The sequence below is a fragment of the Oryzias latipes genome, chromosome 3 (genome assembly GCF_002234675.1).
Source record: "Oryzias latipes chromosome 3, ASM223467v1".
NCBI classification, from domain to species: Eukaryota; Metazoa; Chordata; class Actinopteri; order Beloniformes; family Adrianichthyidae; genus Oryzias; species Oryzias latipes.
The window spans coordinates 34,701,298-34,716,929 of NC_019861.2; the positions used below are offsets into that span (position 1 = coordinate 34,701,298).

The 15,632-nt window shown below is 40.1% G+C and overlaps 1 protein-coding gene across 1 annotated transcript in view; it reads left to right on the top strand.

Annotated features, from left to right (window-relative positions):
* The first annotated feature begins 1,807 nt into the window (after positions 1–1,807).
* Positions 1,808–15,632, top strand: part of mmp15 (matrix metallopeptidase 15) — a 30,787-nt gene continuing 16,962 nt past the window's right edge. The window contains 1 exon segment of the mRNA NM_001104883.2: positions 1,808–2,482. Coding sequence (NP_001098353.1) covers positions 2,363–2,482 — 120 coding nt within the window. The 5' untranslated portion in view covers positions 1,808–2,362.

Sequence of the window (15,632 nt, forward strand, 5' to 3'; positions counted from 1 at the left end):
ACACAAAAGATTTTCAAACATGATTGAAATTAATAAAGTTTGGCCTCGATAACAGAAGGGGTTTATTCAGACATACCTCGGGTTTGTCAGAAGACTCATAACCGCTGTTGTTAAAATAAAATATGTCCAACATAAGAGGCCTTCAGCTCTTATCTGTTTGCCCAGCTGTTGGACAGGACAAGTCTCTGCAGCTAAATTAATCCATTATAAGGCCATCTGGATTATAAGGGGGCATTTAAGGCTTTTAAGTGCCCCTTTTCGTGCGGATGATATATCTAGCAAATAATCATATTTTAATTTTACTTGTTTTAGAAGACACAGCTCTGCTAAAATATAGTGGAAAAAACAATTTTGTCCCAATCTTAATGTGCTGCAAAAGTGTGCAAGTCTGTATGTTTTTGCTTACATGCTTTTGTCACCGTCTCCATTTTTCCATAAATTATGTCCATTGATCATGATATCCAATGGAATGTGGGACTCAGAAAAGGCCTTTTTTCTAACCTCAGGCAGGAGGCAGATTTATCTTCAAACAGAATTGAATGGAAAATGTATGTAAAACAACAAGGTGGTGTTGAGAGACTGGCGTTAAGCTGGTGGCCATCTTGTCTGATCTGTGCTGTTCAGATGTTTGTTTACATTTGTCTATGCTCACCGAAGGGAACCGGAGTTTAGTTTAAACACCAAAGTTTTGAAAACAGGATCATATTACAGTTAATTGGAAAATCTAACTTAGACTCTCATGCTGACATCTGATCACCTAAAGTTTCCCATTAACCTTTTGAATCATGCTCAGCATTGAGTTTTACTGCACATCCTGTTTTGTTTAATGTTTGATATCTGATCATCCCCGGTTTGCATTGTGGGAGTGAAATATGACTAGGACTTTATGGAGGCATAAAAGGATGAGGGAGGGTGGTTCCATCCAGGGTTGCCAGTTTTAGCAGTGTTGGATGTACCCTCCATTAGCCCATTTGGATAGGTCTGAGATAATTGTGTCCAATGCTAATGGATACGCTGCTAATTATAAAATAAGCGTGACAATTACAGCCACCTGAAGGTTTTAATTTGTTTTGTTTATTATACAGTTTTACACAGAATCATCAAAGTGGTTCACATTAACATAAAACAGACTTTAAGCAAAGATCCAATGTGTGTTTTCCACCAAACAGAATAGGCTTAAATAGAAAAAACAAACATTTTGAATGTAGAAAATAGGTTTTTGGCCAGTATGGCAGACTAGAGAGATTTCAACACACTGCCCTTCTCACTGTTATCACATGTTATAACACATGGATGAAAGAACATGTTTTAAATTTACCAGTCACATTGACAGATGTTCTCTTTTAATCATAAATTGCCTTCTTGCTAGTCAATCTTATTAGTTATCTACCCCAAATATTGTTTTTTGTTAGGTTAGGCACACTTAATTATTTTATTATAGCAAATATTAAACAAATAAAACCACTGTGTTTACAATTTTTTTTAGAAAATTAAATATTATTACATTCAGAAATACTTATTTTTATTTAAAAGTCCAATAACACCAAAGGGATTGCAAAAAAATCAACATTTAGTTGAGTTAGAGTTTTACCAAAAATTGTAATGGTTTACATTCCAATTATTTTATTTTTTTTTTCTGTGAAGAGTAAATTCAATATTGGATGTAGTGAAGTGCTGGAAGCAGCTCCCATCCTGACCCTTATTTTGAAAGTCATGACGTCACTGGCATTGTTTGCCTTGCCGTTGGAGGAGTCACGCTGGTTCCTCGCTGGCAGAGTCCAGCAGCCGGCTCTGGAGGAGCGGAGCCAGTCTCAGGCGGGACTCGGAGCAGCTGTTGCGGTGTCCGCTCAGGCTCAGCTCAGGGCAGGGCAGGGAAAGGGAAAGCTGGACTCCAGGGGCAGCGGGGCTGTTAGTTCACGTGCTCCAGCAGCAGGAGAAGGTCACATGTGGCCAAATTTGGTCTGCCACTTCTGTATTTTGTTTTCAACTTCAGGCATTATTTCAAGACCTTTCCCTTGACTGGATTGGTGGACGCTGTGGGGTAAAGTTGGGAAAAATTTTGCGCCTAAACGCAAATGAGGCTGTGTTTGCAAACAGTCGCGCAAAGACAAACAAGCGAGGCGGCGATTAAGTGTCAGAATTGGAGGGAGGAACGCTGCGCGGACTCGTGATTATGGAGACAACTCACTGAAATGTCATAAAAGCTGTGATGCAACTCTTTCTCAGGACGCAAGTGCACTTTTAAGCTGCTGCACGGCTCCCTCCAGTTTTACGCAGGGCGTAGACCGCACAACCCCGCAACTCAGCGCGGAAAAGCCTCGCGCTGGAAGACGCAGGAACAACAACGGTGGTTTCCCAGACCATGGCCGCCACCTCCCGGGACAGTTGCCTCTGGTTGCCCTGGAGACGGATCCTCATTGCGCTCTGGCTGTGCGCGCTCGGGACGCGTGGAGCCGAGGATGGCAGCCCTTTTAACGCAGAGGTAAAACAGAAAGGAGTCATCATGCAAATCCAACAGTTCCACTTAGAAACTAATTAACTCAGAAGCTAAGTTCTTAGTTAGAAGTCCTTCTGATATATGGATAAATGTAACTCTCTATTTTGTAATCTCAGGGAACTGAATGCCTAAAAGACAGGATAACTGGAAATTGAAACATTTAATCAAAAGTTAAATAAGGTTGAACTTCAGCTTTGCATTATTCTTTTTTATTCTGATGTTGCAATACTTTTAAGGTATAACATTTTCTCATTTTAAAAGTATAGGCACTTTATAAAATACCTATTTTCTGAGAACTCTAACCCTGGAGAACAAAGACATCAATTTTCTTTTGGGCTTCGAAATTTAGTTTGATCATTTATTTTTTCTGTTTTTTCATTTTGGGTAGCAGTTATAAAGTTCTAATAGAAAATGTGAAATTTAAAATAAGGAATGTTTAAAAATAACAGGGATAAATTTGAACCTGCCCTCCAGGGTTAACTTTTGAAATTTGTTGAGATAATTCTCTTTCTCTGTTCTGTGTCTTTGCCTATTTTTTTGTTTTAGTTGCTTCATATTTTTAACTTCACCTCAGGTTCACCTCCGGTAAAATAGTTGGATGCTTGCTCTGGAGTTTTTCTGTGGTTTTCATCAATCAGGGATTCCAAATTGGCCATCAACACAGGCGTGTGTGTGTGTGTGTGTGTGTGTGTGTGTGTGTGTGTGTGTGTGTGTGTGTGTGTGTTCTCCTGAGTCATCACACAAAGTGTTTCCTCACAGTGTGACCAGAAATGAAATGTTGTTTTTTTGACACAGATTAAAAAACAAATGCAATAGGAATTATTCGAGTTCTGGTTAATTTTTTTAACTTAACTAAGTTAGAACTTTCATCTTCCTGCAGATGATTCAAATGTTGTTGCAAAAAGCAGTCCTTCCCATTCTTTTACAAGAGAAAAAGTACATGTATTGACAAAAATACAGACTTTTGACTGGTAAAATAAAGAGCCATCTCTCGACAACCTGCAATTTTAAAGGGGTAATATGTGAGTAGAAAACTGCACAAACAGGAAGTGAAACCTGAACATCCAAACTGATCTTTCATGGAGTTTTTCATTCACCATCTAGATTTGAATCCTGTGTCTTTGTGGGAGTCTTTTCAGCTGGAGAATGCCCCTCTTTCAGCTTTTTAACACAAACTTACATGTTTCAACACGAACACTCCTGGCTCTATGACATAAGACAAACCATGTAAGGAACTTTCCCATCAACACATTGCTGTTAAGTTGCATTAATTATAGATTTTTGTTGTTGTATTAATGTTTTCTTTAAGAATATACTTGTCAGAAAAGAACAAAAATAGTCCTCAAGTGAAAAAGAGAGTTTTGTGTTGTTGCGTGTCTTCATTTCTGACCTTCTTCACAGACTTTGCTTCAGATCTTTGAAAGTTTCAGGGATTTTTATCTTTTTTTTGTTGGCTGTTTCAGTTTTCTGTTGAAAAGTTATTGCCCATGAAGTAATTTAGTGGAACCTGAAAAGTCATCTAGATTTTTTTTTTTTTTCATTTACAAAGGGTTGTTATTGATTTTATGACTGGAGGTTTTTCTGGGCCACAGTTCAAATTATGATCTCTCCACCTCCGTGCCTGACAATTGCAGCTGGGATATGTTGTCAACGTTCTAAATGTTTTTATGGATGGTTGATGTTTTCTACACTAGACCCAACTGCCCGTACGGGTGGATCCGGGCTGTCTGAAGTTAAAAATGGGAAAATTTGTGCGGGGCACTCAGACTGCCTGCATGAAATATCAAGGACATGGAGCTCTGAGATACAAATCTGTTGTTTTCTGATCATTTCTTAAAGCATTACACATGCTAATCTGGGATGAACCTGTTGTGAAAATCTTTATTCCATAGGGGTAGCTTTGTCTGACCCCAGCAAACCTGTAGATTTGGAGCCACAAACAAACAAGGTGCACCTGTTTCTCCTCTTATCCCATTGGAGTTTAAAAATTAGCCACGTACCAACGATCCAGCAAACGGTGGGAAATATTTGTCAAGGCTGAGTGTGAAATCCCCTTCTGACACTGGACAGAGAAGCTGACTGACATCCTCCAGCATGTTTCTTTGGAATGGTGTGAAACTGTTGGGGTAATTTTGGAAAGAGTAACCTCCTTCCCCCCTCTCATCTTCAGGAAGTAAAGGCGAATGATCCTCTGATGTTTAGTGAAAAAGATCTAAACGCTGAGCTTAAAGACCCACTCCGATTATTTTTTTGCTGTTTTGAAACCATTCCCAGTTGTTTTGTAATCATGATTATGCCTTTTTCAGCCAAAACTCCAAAAAAGTTGTGTTGAGAAAGGGTGGAGCAACCCCACCCTCCTTTCCACTCCCTTGCCTTTTGCTGAGAGCTTGAAGCAGGGAGCTTGTGGCCCGCCCATTGTAGTTTCTACAAAACAAATAGGATTTTTTTCAGACAGCATTTTTGCGTCTGATCCTGATTCTGATCATTTGAATAAAGGAATACTCAGATAGGCTATTTTATTCTGAATTTTCTAAAAAAATATGTTCGCCATCATCAGAAAAGTTCTACAAGAACTTGTTAAAAACCCTAAAAATCCAATTTTCATAAGTCTCTCCTTAAAAATCTCAAACTTTTTCTATTAAACATGCTGCATGATACAGTTTCAATCATAATAGGAGAACTGTTAAACCTTTGGAAACATAAAACATTTAATAAAGTATTAGAAATATAAGTGTGTATTTTAAAAGTAGCCTGTATTTTCTAAATAAACCAGGATTAGTTGGGTTGAGTTACAGTTACATTAAACAGGCAGCATGGAGTTTATTCATCTGGGCAGCAGTCCTCAGTTCACATTTGGGCTGAAGGCTTTACTCCTACTCTGTCTGGACAAATAAAGAGGCAGTGGGAGGCTTAAAGAACAGAAGACACAGAAAGCAGCTATCACACAGTGACCAGAATGTGCGATTATCTGGTGGAGAGGTCAAAAGAGACACCTGTAATTCCTATTTTTAAGAGAAATGACCCAGATGAAGGTGTGGAAAGTGGGTGGAGGAGGTCAATCTCAGCTGTGCAGCATGTGACGGCTCAATGTGGCAGCTGTTCTCTAACTGTGTGCGACTCCAAGGCATCTTTGGAAGGACAATGGAGCCTCTTGTCTGGAGAAAAAGAGCCGTGATAGAAAAATCATGCATGAGAGAGAAACGGGATGTGGACGGAAATGCTGATGTGATCGGACAGGATGGGGAGAGTGTGGATCAGCAGGCTGGAGCGCCTAACAAAGTGGGAACCGGAGTAATTGGTGATTTATTTCCACTTCCTGTTCGTGCGCTCTTTGAGTCCACGTAATGTGGTGTTTGTGCTCTGGCCACACCCCTCCAACTCCCAGGCTTTTAGCTGTGCCTATCACAAAGATTCATGTTCCTGCAGGAATTGGCTGAGGTACTTCATTCATTCATTAGACCCTGCATTCATTTGTTTACATTATTCCTGTTTTTTCCTTTTTTTTAGAACACCTTTTATGCCACATTATTGTTATTATTATTAAACCTATTTTGCTGAATAATTCAGTTGTAAATGTTTTAGATAATCAACAGTTTCAGGTTTGTCTTTTTTTATTTATATTTTTGCTCAAGGAAACACCATCAGCAGCACGGCCGCAACAGGAAATACTTTGTACTTTCAGAATAAAGCATTTTGATAGATAAAGACGATTTTATTTTATTGTAAAGACCACATAGCTCTTTATGAACTTTTATTGCTATTGGGATTGAAGTAGCTTCAGTAGAGGTCACTATGGCTTCATTTGACACCTTACTTGGTTGGACTAAACCCTCTGAATCTTTTTGGGTAAAATTAGAAGAAAAGCCTCAAGGCGATGTGAGGCTTTATCTTCCCATCTCTGTTTGGATTCCCGTTCCTTAGGGACCACTCACACCAGACACTCCACATCCAGCCTGAGTACCTTTGTCCCAAAGAGCACTTCATTTAGCTGTTGTGAGTGCTTCGTTGTGCGCTTGGCCAGGATTATGTGACCCATGACGAGTCACTTTGTAGAGGTGGCTCAGAGAACAGTCCTGTGGAGTTTACGGCTGTCTACAGACTCGATGGGATCAGTGAGCGTTGACCATAAAGTAAGGCCCTGAACAGCAAAAACCGTAACCATTAAGGTGCTCTAAAAGACACAACATAGTGGAAAGAGGAATGCACTTACACTGTCTCTAAGCCTCAAAACCCTTCTTTATCTATGATGGAAAACCAATGTAAAAGTACATACTGCCACCTACTGGACAGGAAGTGAAACAGTCGTAGCTATTGTTATCTATGTACCCTTTATTCTCAAAGGCATGGATTGCCTTGCGTGTCTTGGTCTTTTCCGTGTATCTGCTGCCCTAATTTGCTTTTTCTATGGTGTTTTCTGTTCCTCTTCTTCTTTTCTGTGCAAATCATTAGTCAGACACTACCTGTAGCAAGTATGCCAATGTTTGTGCCATTTATTTCCATTTCTGTAGATGAAATTAAATTGTCAATAAAATTCTTTGTGTCTTTAACATATTGTACTTTAAAATGGTGTCATAACTAAAATCAGGAAACTACTTTAACGCCGGAGCTTTAGCTCCAGTGTGGAAAGTCTTTTGACTAGCGTAACTTTATGCGTTACGCAACACAAATCCAGCAGATTCCCAGCAGAGAAAACTGGCCTTACAGTGATATGCAACACTTTAGTAGGTAAGTGCCTATGCAATCCATGTAAAAGTGAAAAGTGTGGCATAATGGTGCAAAGCCATTAGTCAAAGCTGCTTTACTGGAGTGGAATCGGCCGATTCATGTTGATCGTGTAAACGGTCAAAGCGTTGCTGTATGTCAAAGCGTTTGTGTTATTTAAGTGTTGCTTGCGACATTTTATGTCTTTGAGGGTTAAATGACTGCGACCTGCCAAAGTCATCTGTGATTTACAAACAGCAGCCGTTTTTAATCTCAATCCAAGAACGTTTGGGGGCGGAGTTTGAAATCAGACAAATTCAATTGTCTCCAGGCTCTTTGTCTGCGTCTATTTTCCGTCCCAGTCCTGCGCTTAGTTATCCGTCCTCTCGTGGGATTTTGGCGTCTGAGACATGGCAGCTGACCAAGACTTAGAATAAAAGCTCTGTGAGTGTCTTGGCTGACATTGCATTGAACACACAAACGTAGACGCACACACTCCCACACTGGCAGGTTTTACAACTCCTTGTATATTGCCCAGCCTGGTTTTTTGGCAGGTAAGCTCAAGGACTCTCTGAGAGGTCATTTAACAGACGAGGCCCAGCTCGCACACACGCACTCATGCACACAAGTCGGCCATTCCTCGTGTTGTTTTGTTCCCCACCTGATGGATGAAGGAAGGTTAGTGATCGGGCTCAAGTGCTTTACTGTTTTAGTTGAAGGTGTGGGGGGTTCATGTTCTTCCATAGATCTTATCAACAGCTTTGAAAGCTTGGCCTTGCGCCGATGGATGGAACAAGAAGAATATGTGAGGATTCACCTTCAAACACCCCATAAAGACACAAACATCAAAAGACATTTAACCTTCTGATCGAATTGCTGCAGCACATCGGTGAGGAGATCTGATGTTGTGGAAATGCTCCTGCCGGTTCCTCCTAGAGGAGGCTGGTTAGTTCTCTTCTTCTCAGTATCTGCTGAAGCTGTTATGTTACATCTATCCTTCATAAACGACACGTTTTGAATTATTAGTAAGAGTTAACAGAAATCAATAGTATTAACGGAATAAGCAGCTTTTTAAGGATTCCTATGCTTTTAAGAGATCTTTTTTCAACAGATAAAACTATCTTCTCTATTGCAGACTAAGCATGAAATCCAGTGAGTCCTTGACTTACACCTGGATTAGGAACCACTGCAGCTTTCTGGCAGCACAAACCAAACACTCAGATCTGAGTTGGTGTTGAATAGATTTTTTATTTTTTTTGACATGATCCAATCAAATATTCATCAAAATCTTGAGACAGATAAACGTCTAACAACGATGCTGCACGTTCATGTTGTATCGGCCCCGTCTGTTTATGCATTTCCGTGTTTTTTTTGTGTTTTTATCATGTTCCTGTGGGATTTTTCTCATGATGGAGGACATATATGAAGAAAATTAAGGTCAAAATTGCATTTCTGGGTATTATTTTATTCAAATAATTGGGAATCAGGAGCAGACATAAAAAAATGCAGTTTGAAAAAAAGCTCATTTGAGACAGAAAAAATGCTGGGTGGGCCACAATGCAACAGACAGAGGACGGGGGGCGGCACTGCTGTCACTCTGCAGAAACTCTTTTCTAGACACAGGATTGTGGATTTTGTATAAAAATGGTATACTGATAACTACAAGACCACTGGGTCTTTTAAAACAGATCAAGAGACGATTGGAGTTGAATGTTTTGAGGGTTTATCGATCATTGGTTGGGGGACGTGTTCACAATTTGTTTTAAACTGAAATCAGGACATTTTTCAGCTCCTCTTCAGATTCTACCATTTTTATGGCCAAATATAGTTCAGAACTAAATGTCATATCTTTTTTCAACTTACCAAGCAACATCCCAGTAGACTTATCAAATAAAAAGACCACACTCCTTTTAAAACAAAGTTTGAATTATGATTCTGTTGTAAAGTTGGACGGTTTTAAACATTCAGAAATAGGGCTTGACTTTACTATGTTTTAATATCCCCTTTTAGCTGTTACTATGGAAACTGAACTCCATTGAGTTACTTTTAGTTTGCAACTCAGAGTTTAAAGTAAAATGAATTTGACTTGGATGAAACTCTCCAAAGATTGTAGGGTTAAAAACCGCCATGTTACTCAAGATGACAGATCCCTGACAGACCTTTGCTGCTTTTTCATGTCTTCTCAGACTCTGAAATGATCAAATTGTTGTACCATTCCATTCTGACAAGACCTGATTGACCATCTTTAGCTAAATCATACTGAATGTGCTGTCAAAGGTTTGGTCACAGATTAGTTGTCCTAATCCCCCCACCAAATTCACGATTGGTCCCAATGTGTGAAAGTGGTGTGTTTGAGGCACTTGAGTATTTTCAACCAAGTGAAGCATTCCTTCTCCTGGCTGATTCATCCAAAAACACAAAAGCAGAAATCCTCCTCATTTTGATCTTTTCTTGAAACAGAGCTAACTGAAGGTGAAGTTTAAACCGATGATTTGGTCTATTTATACAGGCTAATTACAGTGGATGAAGTCAGCAAATGACAGTCAGCTGAACCAGCGACAGGACAGATCCCATTCAGGAATTAAGGATTAGCAGCTGGGAAAGGTACAATTAGAAGCTCTTGTGCAGTTTTTCTTCATCCATCCATCTGTTTTCTGAACCCGCTTAATCCCTTCCGACGTCAAGGGGTTGCTGGAGCCTATCCAAGCAGCGTTTAGGTGAAGGCAGGGTACCCCCAAGACAGGTCACAGGTCTTTCTTTAAATGAATGACAAAAAAAGATACATGGCCCCCTAAGTTTGCCCCCTCTCAGGGTAACTTTTGGCCCCTGTATTATCACCTCAGTGATCAATGCCCATCCTGCCCCCAGCTATAGCTGGAGTGTAAACAGATAGCTCAGTTATGGATTTTTGTTTTTTTTCCAGTTTGGCTAAAGATGGCATAACAATAATGAAAAGACCACTGGGAATGCTTTTACAATTGATCAAAAGATGATTTGAAAAAAGAAAACGATTTGAAAAAAGAAAACGATAGTAAATCCTGCTGTTAATGTAGATTTTTTTTAATAATATCAGCACAATGACAATGCAAATTGCATTGTTTTAGAAATAGAAGTTAGTCAGAAGCTAGCTTAAGCATTATTTCAAACCTTCATAAAAAAACAGAAGTTCTGTTTTTACGCCCCTGCAGGTGTTGGTTGGAGTTTCTCCGTTTTAAGCAGCAGAAACTGCTGTGCTCAGAGACTCCCAGGAAAACTTATATAATGTCATCTAAATTTAGAAATCTCATTTCATTCAAATGTTGCTGCTGAACATGTGGAGACGTTGCCTCCATCCTGGCATGAATTATTCATGTTTGGTGAAACTCCAAAGCATACAGAGGATTAAACCTGGTTCTGGTTTGAACACAGAGAACACGCTACTGGAGTTTGGGGGCAGTCACCCATCGAGTCGCTCATTTCTCCGGCCGGGAATGCGCACATGTTTGTGTGAGTAGAAGTAGTTGCGTTGCGTTACAGGATGTGCACACACATATTTGGGTGTGTAAAAGTGCATCAGCATGTTTTAAGCTTCCTTATCTGAAGACAAAGGTGAGCTGGGGTCACTTCCAGTTCAGACCTTACTACATCCCTTCCTGCCCCCTGCATTCCCCCTACACACAGACACACCCCACACACACATGCCTCACTCCACTGCTGAGAGTTGTGCTGCAACACAAAGAAGTTGTCTTGTTACTAAAATAAATTCCTCCTTAAGCTCTTTTTTTTGCAAACAGGTTTGTGAAAGTTTGATTTAAACTTTGGGGAGAAAACAGGCTCCCGTTTCATTGATATCCAACAATAAAATACCTTGTGGAGTCTTCATCTCAAGCGTCTTTTACTTCAGATGTTCGGACTTCCTGTTGATGAGCACGTAAACTACAAACATGCTGAGTTCAGTTGAAGCTTGACAGACTTTTCCTTTTATTTTTTTAAAGATGCTCCTGATTTTGATGCTGAAAGCATTGGTTGGATGTCTCCAGCTGCGTATTTGATCAAATGTTATTAGGAATGTGAATATTTTGGAATCTGAATATAGGAAAAAGTAAACGGCGTATACTTTTTCTATACCTTCCTCGAAGGCCCAAAGCACTTAAACTCATTCTCATACATTCACACACTGATGGCGGCTCCGCTGCCAAACACTGGCGCCAACCTTCCACCAGAGGCAAGGGGTTCAGTATCTTGCCCAGGGACACTTTGATATATGGGCAGGCAAGGTGGGAATCGAACCTGCAACCTTCCGACCAGAGGTCGACCGCCCTATCGCTGCACCAAGGTGAAATGAAATGGGAATATCTCAATGCTAGCCCAGATTAGGACTGTCTAAATTCATCAAATTGCAAAGGAAACACATTTTCTTTGTTTCTTCTGTTATCTATGTCAGGATGGGAGACACTGGAGAATCCTTTGCAAAAGCAAAGGAAGTAATTCAGTCACAAAGATGTTTGTTTTCACGTTTAAAACAACACATTAACTTATTTTTCAGCAGATCCTTATGAAAGCTGCACAGCTTGTGGGCTCAGTAGACTTTATTTTCTTGACGTTATTGATGCAATCAATACATGAAAGTGCAATAAGGATTTAAAAGAAGTGAGGAAAGTCAGTGTTTACTTTTCTTTTTCATTTCTCTGCCTGGCGTTCTATAATATTTCACATCATCATCGGCTGCATGATAAAAACGTACAACACTTTGGTCCTGATGAAAGAAAATATCCAGGTTTTGCTGTTTGACAAGCAGCCTGAAGTTACGTGCATGTAATACGGGTGCGCACGTGATTACAACTGAAACAATTCAGGTTTTTTGAACTGTTAAACCAATTTTTTCACTTAGGAAGGAATGCAAAGTCACTCAAGTTCCTCTGATCCAAGCAGGAACTTCAGCAAATAGTCCCTAAGAAAAAAAACAGAAACACAATAAGAATTTAGCTGACTTGTGCTGCAGCGACATAAAACTTCCTGCAGTGACTTTCTGCCCCAGCTTCATCTTCGTCAGGGTCACAGGGAGTCTGTCCCAGCTGTCAACAGGCGAGAGGCGGGTCGGTCCATCATGGGATTACACTTAGGCAGACGTGCAGGCAGATGTTCCCTCCTGCCAACATTTTTCTGTGGGAGAAAGATAGATTATCCAGAAAAAAAACTTCTGTTCCGTGTACCCTTGCTGATGATTTCAAAAACACATTTCTATTCATGCAAGTCTTTAACCCTAGAGCGCCATCGCCAGTTGTTTTCACCCAAACAAAACTATTGACTTTAATTTCAATGTCAGGTGTCAAGGAGTTTGTGTCTTCACCAGAGAAGTCTCACATGTACCAGGAATGGGAGGACCAAAGACCAAGTTTCTAGTATTATTATATTCATTTTTTTAGTAATTTCTCAAATTCCTATTTTTTCAGTAATTTTTGAGAATGTTTTTAGGGAACTTCCTGTTTTTCTTTTTCATTTTGCTACACATACCACAGTTGAAAATAAACGAAAACCGATCTAATTTATCATGTGTTGTCATGTTTGATCTATTTTTTATGGTATTTACTTTTTGTTAAGTATATTGTATATCGGTGCCGTTGATGGTGTAACTTTTTATAGTGTAATGGCTTAATCTAGCCTTTTTCTGGTCTGAACATTTCATGTTTCTTTGTGTTGCTTTTTGTCTTTTTGTTATAATTTTATCTACTGGATATTTGCATTATAACATAAAACCTCAAATGAAATTTTCACTTTTCTAAACTCCTCTCATTTTGGTTCACATGAGTTATAATAGGCATGAAAAAGGTTTAAAAAGGTTGTATGAGTCTAGAATGTCATGCAGTATTTGTACGACAAAAGGACAAACTTAAGGAAGTCAAAAAAGTGGAGGGAATCAAACGAAATTAAACTGCTTTTTAAGATAATTACAATTAAAACCCTTTTTGCTTTTCCTCTCTTCCTTTTGTCTCCTATCAGTCATAATGAAGTGCATTCAAGCAAAACAAACTTCAGACACAAATGAAAATGTCAGCATTTACCACACACTATGTGTTTATTGCACAGCTACTTGGTAAAAAAATACATTAAAGATGAACAAGAAACAGTAACTCTTAGCCTGACCATTAGTTGAGGAACCTGAGATAGTCAAAATAAGTTTTATTGTTTTTTTTCAGCTGAGATCACAGAAATGTTATTTCTTTTGTCAGGACTCTGCCTTAGAAGAAACAAAGAGAAGCTGCTGTTTTACAAAAGCCATTTGTTTAATGGATGAGAGCGCTTATCTAGCAGTGAAGACGCTATCAGGGCCTGTCAGACTCAGCTCAGCTATTGGTATCAATCACGGCTGAAGTATTGATCGGGGCAGACATTAGAGGAAAATGAAGGAAAATGATCGCTGTTGTTTGATGGAAAAGGAAATCTTCGGTCTGACTTGACAAGTTTTGGGTTTTGGCCACACAAGAGCTGATAATCCCTTATTTTTTTATCTTTGAAAACAGACACACACATTTGACCTTCGACCTTATCTTTATACTGAACCACCAGGAAATAAACAGAGGAAATCAAAGGATTTCTTTGAACTCAGGGGGTGGGGGGGTTGGGGGGTTATGTGAAAGATTCACTGGGTGGTTTGTTTTTCTCACTAACCAGTTAGCTAAACACAAAGACACGTGGACTTGTGGTGCAGAGTTGGTTTTGAAGTTCAAAGGTGCAGGGTCTTTGTCAGGGACTCGTCTCTCTTATGAAATATGGGTGTGATCACTAGTCTTACACGATAGTCAGTCTTTTTTTTGTTTAAACTGGGAGTGTGTGCTTGTGTGGAAGTATCGGGTGTCCCAGACTTCAGCATGAGAGGGCTGCTCTGTGTGGGAGTCGGTGCGTGCACACGCCTGCAGGATTGGGTTTCGATAAAACAGGTGGGATGGACTTTGCATGATGTGGGATTGGATCAAGTATCTCGGTTTCTCCCTCCATCTGTCATTAACCTCCAAGCCCCCCAGGCCCACCCGCTCACATGCAGTCAATGGAGATCGTCCCCCTCTGCACCCAGGAGTTCAGGAGAGCAACTAAACGCTGGTGTTAACTGAAATAACAAAGTCCAAAATCCACCGTGACAGGAACATGATTAAAACTGGGAAACCTCAAACAAAGTCAGTAACAAGGACAAATATGGCCTGCAGGTGTGTCTATGTACACTTCGGGTTAATGTGTAATGCCAGTGCATGTTGGTGGGCAACTGAAACCCTGTCTAGAGAAGGACACGAAGCCAAAGTCAACAGAAAAACTGTAACTTGTTTTCTTTAGGTTAAACATTAAATGAAAGGTTGTTTGCTATTCACAGACATTCCATAAAACCACAATTTTTATCAAGATGTCACTTTGAAGTGAGTGCAAAATACAGCTAACTCTGCTTGATAAATCACTTCAAATAAGGCCTTAGTCACAACCGTCCTTACAGGTGGATGATGGCAGACTGCGGGTGAAAAATGTGCGAGAAACGCAGGTGGCCCCCACAAAACAGGTTTTTTCTATGCAGGCAACCGGTAGTGGTCAACACTTCAGTGAGACGCATGTGGCATTTCATGCTGCCTAACTGTTAGAGCGTGGCTTAAGGGCAACGTATGACAGCCATGATTGTAAGATTGCAGGTTCGATTCCCGCCTTGCACGCCCATGAGTCGAAGTGTCTTTGGGCAAGACACTGAACCCCACCTTGCCTCTGGTGGTAGGCGGGCGCCTGTGTTTGGCAGCGGAACAGCCACCAGTGTGTGAATGGGTCGTGACTGTAAAGCGCTTTGTCCTTGTAGGAATAAAGGTGCTAAAGAAGTATACGCCGTTTACCATTTACCATAACTCACATTAAACATAACCAGGGCTCGACATAGCCATTTGTCCGCTGGCCCGGTCCTGTTTTTCGAGCAGTGCGGACCACAAGACTTTACTTTTCACTTGTCCGCTCGGGCCACTAAAATATCTAACGGTTTATATATTCTTCACCTTTTTCAATAAAGTAAATTTTGCGAAAACGTGTAGATTTACCTTGTCTTCATAATTTAGTTTTTCTGCTAGTCCTGTGTTCAGACTTCAAGGGTTTCTATGGGAAACCTTTGATCACTTCTCCTTCTCTCCCGCCTGCGCGCGCGCGGCTTTCACTGCCGAGCACCACGCGGCACGCGCTCACTACTTTTTTTTTTCAAACTTTATTGAATGTAACAATTCAATACAAAACAATGTTAAACAGCAACAACAAAGGCACAAGCCAGTGGGTTATTATTACATTTGATTATAAATCCGACACCGTCACTGAAGAGAGACTGAAGCATGTCAGAGATGTGGAAGACATGGCAGGAATAGAAAGGAATATGTTAGATGGAGTAATGGGTATAATTAGTAGTATGGACAGCAAGATATTTAATGAATGCATTGAAGGTGAA